At 34.4% G+C, this 12,580-nt stretch overlaps 1 protein-coding gene across 50 annotated transcripts in view; it reads right to left on the bottom strand.

Moving 5' to 3' along the window:
- PTPN20 (protein tyrosine phosphatase, non-receptor type 20) overlaps positions 1 to 12,580 on the bottom strand; it is a 96,574-nt gene that overhangs the window by 48,724 nt on the left and 35,270 nt on the right. For 20 of the 50 annotated variants that reach the window (XM_025396433.1, XM_025396400.1, XM_025396412.1 and 17 more), the window contains 2 exons: positions 5,183 to 5,280; positions 2,538 to 2,650 (listed from right to left, as the gene is read on the bottom strand). The exons of 6 other annotated variants lie outside the window; for them this stretch is intronic. In XM_025396433.1, the coding sequence (XP_025252218.1) occupies positions 2,538 to 2,650; positions 5,183 to 5,280 (211 nt within the window). Of the gene's footprint in view, positions 1 to 2,537; positions 2,651 to 5,182; positions 5,281 to 8,462; positions 8,597 to 12,580 lie in introns of all 50 variants that reach the window. 24 more of the 50 variants (XM_025396396.1, XM_025396408.1, XM_025396415.1 and 21 more) reach the window with 3 other exon arrangements.

The raw sequence follows: 12,580 nt of genomic DNA, 5'->3' as shown, positions 1-12,580 counted from the left end.
AAGGAAGGAAGGAAGGAAGGAAGGAAGGAAGGAAGGAAGGAAGGAAGGAAGGAAGAAAGGAAAGGCATATGCATTGTAAAGGTAGAAAAATAAAACTGTGTTTATTCACCAACATAAGTATCTACATAAAAAAATTCCAAAAAATATATTTAAAAAGTCCTAGAATTAATGAGAGTTTAGGAAGGTTGAAGGGTAACACATGGGTAATATATAAAAATCACTCATATTTCTATCTACTATCAATGAACAATAGAAGCTACAATATTTTTCATAAGTCCCATTTACAATAGCACCAAAACATATGGAATACTTAGATACGAATGTAACAAAACATATATACAATCTATATGTTAAGACTGCAAAACAAACAAACACCGATGAAAGAAATCAAAGCAGACCTAAACAGAGTGAGGAATGCTTCCATCAGGAGAAACAACTACAAATCCATTGAACTGGAATTGGAGAACGCCACTAGGCCATTTTGGGCTCCTCATATGCTACTGAATCATCATGGAAAGAGGGATTACTACACTGCCTAGTACGCTGGATTCTAAGTATTAAGGGGAAACGGGGCTACTGCTATCCAATGGGGTAAGGAGGAATATGTCTGCCATGCCAGTGATCCTCTAGGGTGTGTCAAGGTGATTAAAGTCAATGGAAAACTACAACCACCCAATCCAGGCAGAACTACTAATGACTTAGATCTTGAGGAATGAATGTTTGGGTCACCCTATCAGACCAGGAACCACAACCAAATAGGATGTTTGCTGAGCTGAAAGAGAATACCAAACAGGTGTAAGACAGCAGTGATCAAAACCAGATACAACCATGTGACCAGCTGCATGAACAGGGATATAATATTGTGACTTTTTCTTTTTTGATATGCATATTGTATATATATCATATTTTTGTTTTCTTTTAAAAGTATTAAAGGGAATATGAATCACTTGGAAAAGAAAGACTATCACTGAAGATAAGAAAGAGACACTTTTGGAGAAGGGGAGAGAATGTTTTCAGTTGTACACAGATTAGTTTTATCACTGTAGACGCAAGCACAATGTTGTCTTTATTTGGATATTAAGTAACATTTAAAACGATGTGTATGGGTGCCAGCCTGATATAGTGTGGACCGTGACAGCTTTATAATATGTTAACATGGCTAGGCTGGACCACTTTTCCCAGAATTCTGTTTCCTGAATGTTTCCGGCTAAGACAGGGCACAAGCGAGGTCCTCATCCTCATGTCAGATATGGAAGGCAAACATGGGGCAGCAGCTATTCTGTGCTCAGATGCACTGTGGATGATCTCTTGACTCCCCTCATTCTATATGTGGAAGGAAGAACCTAAAATCACAACAGTGCCAATCCTACCTGAATGAATATAACTGGCATGTCATTCTATCTAAATTTCAAACAAGTTTACACAAGAATGCACAAAATAATTTAAAATCACCGAGGTAGCAAAAACTTGCCCAAACAGATACAACAATGTATTTTTTAAAAATTAGAGGGAGGATTTTCCTTTCCAGATAAATTTAGAATGAGTAGAATCAAAACAGAATAATATAATATGTCCACAGGAACAAACAAGTCAATTAGTAAAAAAATTTAGAGAATACAAAAGAATCAAACATTTTTAGAAACTTAATACATGATAAAAGTATATATAAATTCATTTGGGAAATGTGGTTTATTTAGTGAATAGTACTGGTATAACTGTCTAGTCATATGAAACAAAATACAGTTTTCTATACCCCTATAATATTTAGCAATATTTTTGTATGAGATCTGCAGTTTAATAATTGTGTAATGTGATATTTTCTTAATTGGGTTTGATATGTTTCAAATAAAGTCATTAGAGAAGATGTTTCCAACATTTGATGGGACGCTGGTTATGGGTGACCTCCAAGATCCTCTCCAACTCCAAGGTTTTTGAGGTGTGCATGTGATCCCCCAAGTTTACAAACACAAATTTTATAAATATATATATATACACACACACACATATATATAAAGTACATATTCATAGTTCTAATTACATTTATATTATATATACATGTAAATACACATACACAAACAGTTCTGAAATATTCTTCAGTGTTATAATTGTTATGCATATTTGTTGTTTTCTTTTTTCCCCACTATAAATATGTGATAATTTGTAATCCAAAAATGTTATTATTTTACTTACAAAGCATATATTGTGCAACAAATTTTTAAAAAGGAAATTAGGAAGCAGGTTGTTATTTTTCAAATCTATAAAATATCTAGCTTTAAAAAAATGGATTTTACTAAACTGACATATTTAATACCTTAAAATACTTGAAGAAAGGACAGAAATTAGCCATTCTGAATATGGGGTGTGGAGCATTTTTTTAATTGTATTTTTTTATTTTTAAAAGAAAATCCTAGAAAAGCATATTTTCCCATTTTTTGAAGTTTTTCCTAGCTCTTTCTTTCATTGATAATAGAAATACCTTTGTGCATATCTCTAAAATAGAGCCTCAACTTGTTACTACAAATAGGATGATGTCATACCAGAAAGTAGTGGGGAGAGAGCCTGTGAGGGCCCTGCAGGCTCCTCGTTCTCACCGCTCAACCTGTCTCTTCTGAAGGGGACTCTGGCTGTCCACATGCTGGGATCACTGCCACTAGAAAAGAAATGTATATATTTGCCCATGGTTTCAAAGAATATATACATTTGAGAAATACTTTCTAATCACCTTTATTGATTATTTAATTGACATTCACTTCCATTTCAATTCAGTCACCCACTCCCATTGTCATCACCTGAAATTGGCTCACTTGTGAGATAATTCCCAAATCCCAATGTCTGATCATAAACTCCATCTCCTCCCACTACTTTTACCTTGCAAACTAGTCGCCTCAGATCCATCCACCTATTTACCTTCTCCTCTCCTCTACCTAGGCTGCGGGAGGGAAGTACTAGGGTTACTGGGCTTTCTAATATCAGCAGAGAGCCATTTGGAAAACACCACCATGTCCCTGGTTGGTTTCCTGTACCACTCTTCCATGGCAGCTAATTCCAAGCCACCGTTCTGTTAGAGTCCTTATCTTAATACTTTCTCCGCCTTAGTAAAACTGTAACTTCTTCTAGAAAATACCAGAAAATAGAAATTCTTTCAATTTATTATCTTTTAAAACATTTACTTAAATGCATCAATGTCTTTCTTATTCCTTGCTTTCTGCCTGTTCAAAATTCATCCTTCCATGTTCTTAACCTGATTCCTTCTACCTCCTCTAAGGTACTTTTCTATAACTTATATTTTTTAACATATCATGAATCACTCCCTATCTACAAATTCTTTCATATCATACTCAATTTTCTGTATCTAAAAAATAGGAAACGCTTTAAACTCTGTCTAGCTACTAATCGTTAACAGATTTTTCAAATACTAGCCCATATTCACTTTCTGTTTCCTTTGCAACCTCTCCATACTCAGCTGACTCGCTAATGCTATCAACTTGGCTCCTGTTGCATTTTCATTTGCAACCCTACCTAGCAAAATCCTCCTAACTTGACTTCCGCATCCAACCTTCAATGTTTAGAGAAAATTCTTACTAAAACACAAACAATTACACCTGCCCACCAATATCAGGATAAATCAAAGCCCCTTATCAGACACCTAAGTTTAAGATATTGGCCAGGTGGCCTCTGTGTACTTTTTCATCACCAGCTCCACTGATTTCCTACCTCCACTGTATGCTTTAACCTTAGCAAAATAAATGCCTTTTTCTTTTACTTCTGTAAGGCATTTCGGGTTTCTTACTCTTTTCTCCTTCTCATTTTTTCTTGGATTACTATAAACATTTAATTAATCTCCACTGACTGCCACTTCCAGCTATCCTCACCTTGCCACCAGCATTCCTCCTTCTGTGTGGATAAATAGACAGTTTCACAAATAAAACAAAAGACCCTCCCTATGCATCCTTTTCATTTTAACAGACTGAATAAAATGTATACTCAGCTTCACATATATGGCGTTACTTCCCACCCCAGCCCACGCTGTATTTTGGGCTCCACCTCTCATCTTCTCCAGCTTCCTGGCATTCCACCTCACACACACCCTACGACTCTTGGTACCTAATATTTCTCCCCATTAGTAAGATATTTTCACAACTCCTTACCCTCGCTCAAACTTCTTCCTCTTGCCTGAAACGTTCTTCTCCTTTTCACCTGCTAGGTTTCTATTTAATTGAATCCTAAATTCAACTAAAATATCTTTTCTTCAGAGAAGCTTGTGGGAAACCTCCCTCATGCATAGTCAGTCTTCTGTACCCGCAATCTTTGGATTTTGACTCTAAAATAATGTTTACTACATTGTACATCAATTTGTCTTTTATATGTCTGTTTTCCTAATTAAACTGTGAACTGAAGAGCAAAAAATATATAGTAGTTTTTATTTGTGTACAATGCTTAGTATATCATAGAATCTCAAAATGCCTTTGGAATTACTGTTATTTGTTTAATGCACTTCTGAAAGTTGTACATACAAATTTCATACAATACACAAACAAAAACACATAATATAAAGAATATACACATTCTTATACAGTGCTATTCCAGTGAGGGTAGCTAAAATTACTGATAAATCTCTAAGAAAATATGGCTTAACAAAATGTTTCCTCATTTGATGTTTTTGCTTATAACACCTAAATTTGAATATTTTATAAGCATGAAAACTTGTTTCTTTAGTTTTCTTAATGGAAATTTACTGTTCTTCAGGTACTTTAAATTTTTTAAACATATACTACCAGAAATTCACCATACTAATAATCCTATTGTTTATACCATATAATTTTCTTTCTGAAAACAGATTACATTTCTAACAAAATTTAGTGCTGTACTGAGAGCTTCATGTTACCTCAAGTACACTGACCACTTCAAAAGCTCCAAGCATATTTGCAAAAGCTTTGACACCAGGTAACTATTGAGAGGATAGAGAAATTGAATCCTTCAAGAATACTTTTCTCTTGTGTTAATTACCATATTTGTGAGATCGTAACCATATTCCTAAGAAAGCTAAATCAGGTTTATAAAAGGCTATATCTTGAAAAATTAAACATTTGAGGGCCATTATTCACTGTCTCCATGCAGAGGGCTAGCTATGAATATAAGTAGCATAAACAGAAAACTCACTAAATAAGCATATCAGTTATACCTTTCTGAAGGCTCTTCAAAAATATCCTCATAATCATTACGTGGGAAATTCCGAAGAGAAGGTTTTACCTTCTCTGAGTTAACTTTTTTCTCAAAAACCTACAGACATAAGAAAGGAAACAAATTATAGCCCTGGTTTTAGAAAAAATATGGTTTAAAAGAAACATGATTTCTATAGCTACTTAAGAAGAGTGAAAAGATCTGCAATAATGGAATTATAACCACAATCCCATAGTATAATTCTGCTCCTAGAAAATCACTTAACTGTATATCTCCCTATAAAATATTTTTCAATCTGTCAAAACAGTGCAGAGTACTATGTAAACAGAAGTTATTTATATTAAATAACTCAAGTGATTTTTCAAAACTAAATTTTTAAAAAGCTTCGTTTGAGAAAAAATAGATTTATTACTTCAGCCCATAAGAGATTTTCTTATAAGTGTTCACCATGTTTTGTTTACTGTGAATATAAAACTCCTGCCACTATATTTATCTTTACTTTAGTACTTGCACCATCCAATCTACTAATTCTAAGTATTTCTCCACATTTCACTGCCCAATTTTGCACTGGAGAGACTTCAGTCTTGACAACTCGCAGTGCCAGTGCCCCAGTCATCATATACACATGTTTCCTTCCCTCCTTGTCTAATACTGTCTTGCCATACTTGACCTTCTGTTTTCTCAAGAACATCTTTTGAATCAGCTGATCGAATCTCATTCACACACAAAAATAACTTTGGGATTATTACTGAAATTAAGTGATACGAATTTTTAAATTTAAATTGGAAATAAGTGATATATTTATATATTAAGTATTATTATCAACTAATATGATATAGCTACCCAGCAAACACATTATAAAATATTCTCAATAAAGACAATGTACACTTTTTCTTAGATTTACTGCTAAACACTTTAAGTGGCACAATTGTAAATGTAATGTTATAGATTAGACCTTATATTTGCTACACACTGCTCAGTCCACAAACCACATGTTTTTACATCTAGTATTTTTGTGTACATTCCATTCTAAATACTTTAAACTTCCATTATGATTTCTTCTTTGACTAATGAGTTTACTAGTGTTCGCTTGGTGTATATTTAATTTTTACTTTACAATCACAGGAAAATGTCCACCTAAGATTCCTTCTCATTAAACTATGTAGCTAACCAATACATTAAATGAAATGAGCTTCACAGAGTTGAACTAGTTTTGAAATCAGCACTGATTGGGAAATCCCTAAAAATTAATTTCAGGATAATTAAAATTGAAATGTAGAAACTGTGGCTCCAGTGGGATGCAGGAAAAGAAGTGGGACAGTGCTATTACACAAACATGATCCCACTTCCCTCCTATGAGACATGTTTAAAAGGCATTTGAGTACAATTCATTTACTTAGAAAAAGTAACATCTGGAAGTCCTAACACAATTTAAACCTGAGACATCTTTCAAGTCATGGTTCAAAATCAAATTGATTATATTTATTTTTTAAAGAAGCAAACTGTTCTAGATGGCTGCAATTCAAATTTAAGGTTGACTAACATATGTCTGATTGAGTGAAATGTGATTTTGCTAACAATACCAAGAACTAACACGGAGAAACATAATAAATTATCAACATGGCAGGACTTTTGGAGATTGCTCACTGAATCAAATTAATATCAAATTTTTTTAAATGTTAGAAAATGTTTTCTGAGGAGCCTAAGTTAGCTTTTCTGTACTCCATGAAGCAAGGATTTATGAGGACAAAGTGAAAACAGTAACACAGATAGGAGCCTGGTTTCTAGTCTGTGACTCAAGAGTTGTATGATCATAGACAAATTGCTTCAGCTTTCACCTTTAAAATGAGTGCCGGCATAAAAATGTCTTTAACAGGCCAGCCGTGGTGGCTTATGCCTATTATCCCAGCACTTTGAGAGGCCGAGATGGGTGGATCACTTGAGGCCAGGAGCTCAAGACCAGCCTGGCCAACATGGTGAAACCCTGTCTCTACCAAAAATCCAAAAAATAAATTAGCCTGTCTCAAAAAAAATTAGTAATGCTCCAAATCTAACCAATTTCAAGTCTATGAGTCTAGACAATTTCTAGGGGACAGCATCTATCGGAAAGGACATAAAAATGGCTACAATATCAAATTGTTTCATGAAATATAAGAAAAACAAGTTCTAATGAAATCAGGTAATTTTCCCAACACCCTAAAAACCATCCAGGAATGTTCTAAGATCCTTTTTTCTTAAAGGAAACTTTAAAGCATATCAGAATTCATCCTAGATAGGCCAAGCTATAACTTAGAAAAAAAAAAAAAAAAAAGTAAAAATATAAACAAAATCACAAAATGTGCTCAGTTCTAGAAGAAGTCAAATAAGACTATAAGACTATACAAAGGATCTACTTGGGCCATTCTGTGAAGGTGTTCCCATTCAAACTGTCTCAGCTTCAAACAGGAAACCATTCTGATCAGAGAAAAGAATGGCTCAAGAGTGAGCTAAAAGCCCAACATGGCACTAACAGCCATAGATTCCCAGCCAAAGATGTGATGGTAGCCTTGATGTGCCCAACTTAAGTATAGCAGAGAACAGACAGGAGATAATAACCAAGTTACAATGTTGTTCTTAAAAGCGGCACTCCTGCCCATCTGGGGTGGAGGTGGCAATTGAACGGGGGAAGCGGTAGAAGCAGTATTTGGTCTATGTACTGACTTTATCTCTATTATTGCTGTAACTTACAGGAAATGAGCACAAGGCCAGCATCATCATGGCAGTTCCAAAGCTCTAGTTGACTAGGTAAGAGAAAAAAAATGCAAAGCACCCGCCAGACTAAAATCCATTTCCCTTTTTTTGTGTCCTAACCCCAGCACTATCTCCACAAATGGGGTAATGTGTTGAAGTAAGAGGTTTTGTCACAGACTTTTCACAGCCCTCTACTTTTCCATAGTTTGGAGACACCCAATCATGCTGTCTCAAACAATGAAAAAGTCCACAACCAATACATCTAAAGGTGCTTCAAACTTCATGTGAAATTTATTTTGTATCTTCATTAGTAGCACAAAACAAGTGCCTGTAAAATTTCTAGAGTAGCATTAGAAAATGCAATTCACTAGAAACTTGGCAAAAAGTTCCACTCTTTCAAATCCCTATTTTGGTCACTGTCAACACTACAGTGCAAAGAATTAAGAAATTATTTTGGTGAAAACAAAATAGATACCCATTTCCCAGAGAGCATAGTCAGTAACTTAGGTATTAGCCAAAATTAGTAGAGATCCCTCTCCTTTTAGTCTTACCTTTGATCTAGGTGTGTTTTTCTTACTTGATGAAGGCAAAGTCTCCCTGAAATTCAGGTCTTCTTCTTCAGAGTCATTTCCCTCATAATCTTTTACTGAACAAAGCGGGGGAAAAACTGATCAAATAGAAAACACTACACAGAAGGAAAAATGGAGACTTAATGAGAAAAAACAAGCTACATGAGGGGAATTTTCACCTACTTTTCCTGTTTTCCAAACACCCCATCTTTATCTCCTATGGTAATCATCTCTTTCACCCCTGCTTTGAAAAAAGCAACATAGCAAAGCTGATCCTTCTTCTAGGATTATCCTCAGGGAGTTGACTTTTGAGCAGTTCCCTTGTTCCTCACTGCCACATTATTCAAGAAAGTACTCTTCAAGTAAATCCTAGATATTTACAACCTGCAGAACCCATGCATTGGGATCTACAGAATACAGTCTTCTGTGTTTCAGAGTCTATTTCTTGAATAAAGAATACTGTGTTACAAAAGTCACACTTTAACTTCTTGTATTATTTATAATTCATAAGTTAGCAAGCAATATGTTAAATTATATAGAAAATTGTTTTCAGCTTTGTTGAAGAATGTAATATGAATCATCCCAAGGAAACTCTGGGTTTCTTATATGATTGTTCCTAATTACTGTGTAAATTTTACTGCACAGACTCTTTCAGATAAGAAGCCGAGAGAAAATTTTCTCTGATCTCAGTATTGAGCACTCACAGTATTGTTTCTCATACCATAGCAGCATGAAATATTATGATTTAGAACTTCTGTGACATGGCATATTACAAAATCAATAAAAATATAGTAAACAAGCACTATGGAATTGAAAAAGTGTGTTCCTGAATGTGTGTTAAAAAGGAAATCTAATAGAAATTATGAACCTTTATAACATATGAATTAATTTTATAAATTAAAACATTAAGAAATGTCAATGAAGGGACAACATATCAAAACTAATGTGAAGTAGCTAAATGAGTATTTAGATAGAGGGAAAATGTATAGGTTTAAATATGTTTACAAAAAAAGTAGAAAAAAACCTGATATAAATGAGTTTTGTATTCAATCATAGAGGCCAAAGAAAAACCAAGGAAACCCAGAGAAACTACAAAGGAGGAAATCATAAAGAAAACCATAATAATAGAAAATAAGCCTAAAGAATAATCAGCAAAATCCAATACACTAGTTCTTTGGAAAAAAACTTAAAAATACACAACCCTCTTTCACTATCAATCAATGGAGAGTAAGTGCACAAATGACATTAAAAATGAAAAAGAATCACTTCTCAGCCTTTTGGCTAAGATCAAGTGTGAAAATGAAAAAGCACACAACTACAGATGCAACTCACATTTTTAAAGGTAATAAGCAAATACTATGAGAAACTTTAGGAAAATCTGATGAAATGGAAACTTTTATAAGAGAATTATAAGTTATGAAAATTTACTCCAGAAGATGTAGAAAGCCTAAATAGTGTAATAACCATTTAAAAAGTCAAACCAATAATCAAAAATACCACTCCCAAGAGGAAAAAGCATCTGGGCCCAAACAGGTTTCCAGATGGCATTTTATCAGACTTTCAGTGAAGAAAAATCTCTATGTTATGCAAACGGTTTTGAAAATAGGAAATTCCGCAAACCTAGGAAGGAGCTTCAAGTGCTAGAAAAAAAAAATTAACAGAAAAACAAGTCTATAAGAAATATAAACAAGCAACTCATAGAAGGTGACTTACAGGCCAGTAATGTATTTTTAAAAAGTCCAGTCTCACCTGACAAACAAAAACTGAAAATTGAAACAACTTACAACTTACTTTCATTTATGCTTATGAGAGATTTACTGTAATAGGACTTAAACACAACTAATCAGAAAATAGGACAAAATATATAAAACAATAATTTTCAGACCTTGAACAACAGATTATGATCCCAGAGAGAAGGGGGTGAGCCTTCTGGTTGCTCCAGATCATGGCCTCCAGGAGTTTGCAGCCTATAGCTCAGGAAAGGAATCGGAGTCCAGTGATTCACCAATTGAGAAGAAAAAGATCAAAGTTAGGAGAGGCTGAGGCAGCCAGAATTTGTAGGGCAGAATAACAGGTAGGCCTATTATTATATTATTATAATAATAATAGGAGGGAGCTATACAGAACATGAGAAGTCTAAGTAGCTGCAAAGAAACCCACTCATGTCTTTTGCAGAATGTAGATATGCTTATATGAAGGAAGACAATCTCTGATACTCAGGAAGGATCACCGGAAAGTAGCAAGCCACATAATTCCTAGAAACAGTTCATATGAGCCAGAATGAGGAGACCCTGCAATACAGGGACATTGAGGATAGTGCACAGAAGAGATACTTCTTAGTAGTAAAACCATCCCTGGAACAGAAGCTCCTTAGGGCCATCTATAAAAAAGGTGAAGAGCAAGCCTCAGACAGGATCAGGTTAAACTTCAAGTAACATAACTACGAGGCAGAAAAACCCAACATTCTTTAAAGAAATATCAAGGCCGGGTGCGGTGGCTCATGCCTGTAATCCCAGCACTTTGGGAGGCCCAGGCAGGTGGATCATGAGGTCAGGAGTTCGAGATCAGCCTCACCAACAAGGTGAAACCCCATCTCTACTAAAAATACAAAAATTAGCTGGGCATGGTGGCGTGCACCTGTAATCCCAGCTACTCAGGAGGCTGAGGCAGGAGAATCGCTTGAACCCGGGAGGCGGAAGGTTGCAGTGAGCACACCACTGCACTCCAGCCTGCGAGACAGAGCAAGACTCTGTCTAAAAAAAAAAAAAGAAAGAAAGAAGAATAAGAAAGAAAGAAAGAAAGAAAGAAAGAAAGAAAGAAAGAAAGAAAGAAAGAAAGAAAGAGAAAAAATCTAGCACCAAAATCATGTAATTCACAATATGTAGTAAACAATTAACAGGTATGCAAAGGAATAGAAAAGTATAACCCATAGCCAAATCAATCAATCAATAGAAATGTACTTAGAAATGACAGATGACAAAATTCAGAAAAAAGAACTTTTTAACTATTATAAGTTTTTAAAAGGTGCTCAAGGAAATAAAGAAAAACATGATACAATAAAGAGATATAAATAATGTAAAAATAAGATATACTGAAATTTCTAAAGACAATGTATGAACTAAAAGAAATTAACAGCAGATAAGGCAGTAGAGAAGGAAAAAAAATCAGTGTCTGTCAATATACAGCAAGAGTGTATCCAAAATGAAGCACACAGTAGCAAAAAAAAGAAGACTGAACAGACTCAGCAAACTGGGACAACGTAAGTGAACTAAAATTTCTGTAACTGGAATACCAAAAGTAAAACAAATATGAAGAAATAATAGCTGAAATGTTACCAAACTAGATGAAAACTATAAACCAACAGACCAAAGAAGATCAATAAAATACAAGTGTAATATATGAGCTTATAGAAAAATCACGTTCATGTATGTCATATTCAAATTACTGACAAGAAAAAATGCCAGAGAAAACAGACACATTAAATATAGAAAAACAAGGATAAGAATGATGGATTTCTCATCAGAAATCATGCGTGCTAGAAGATAATGGTGAGGACATTTTAAAGTATTGAAAAAATATAGAATTCTTATAGAATGCCAGTATAGAATTCTATACCCTGAAAATATATATTTCAAAAAATAAGACTTCTGTAGACCAATAAAAATTAAGATAATATCCAGCCTGCACTAAACAACAACAACAACAAAAAATTAAAGGAAGTTTTTCAGACAGAAGGAAAAGGATAAAATATGAAAATGTAGACCTATACAAAGGAATGAAGAGTGGCAAAACTGGAAAATATATGAGCACATAAAACAAACTCTTTCACATGTTCTAATTTATTTAAAAGATAACTCAATTTTAAGGAAAAATAATAATCTATTGTAGGGTATACGACACTCACAAAAAAATTGGTATCAATAATAGCATGAAAGGCAAACAGGAGGAAATGGAAATATCCTATGTTCCTACAACTATATGTGAAATGGTAAAGCAGTCCCTGCTTACCCACAGGGAATGTGTTCTAAGACCCCCAGTGGATGCCTAAAACTTAGGCTAGTACTTCCTGCACTGAAGTCTTAAATCCCTCAAAGTCATCC

The sequence above is a fragment of the Theropithecus gelada genome, chromosome 9 (assembly GCF_003255815.1).
Source record: "Theropithecus gelada isolate Dixy chromosome 9, Tgel_1.0, whole genome shotgun sequence".
NCBI classification, from domain to species: Eukaryota; Metazoa; Chordata; class Mammalia; order Primates; family Cercopithecidae; genus Theropithecus; species Theropithecus gelada.
This window is presented reverse-complemented; position numbering and strand designations above follow the sequence as displayed.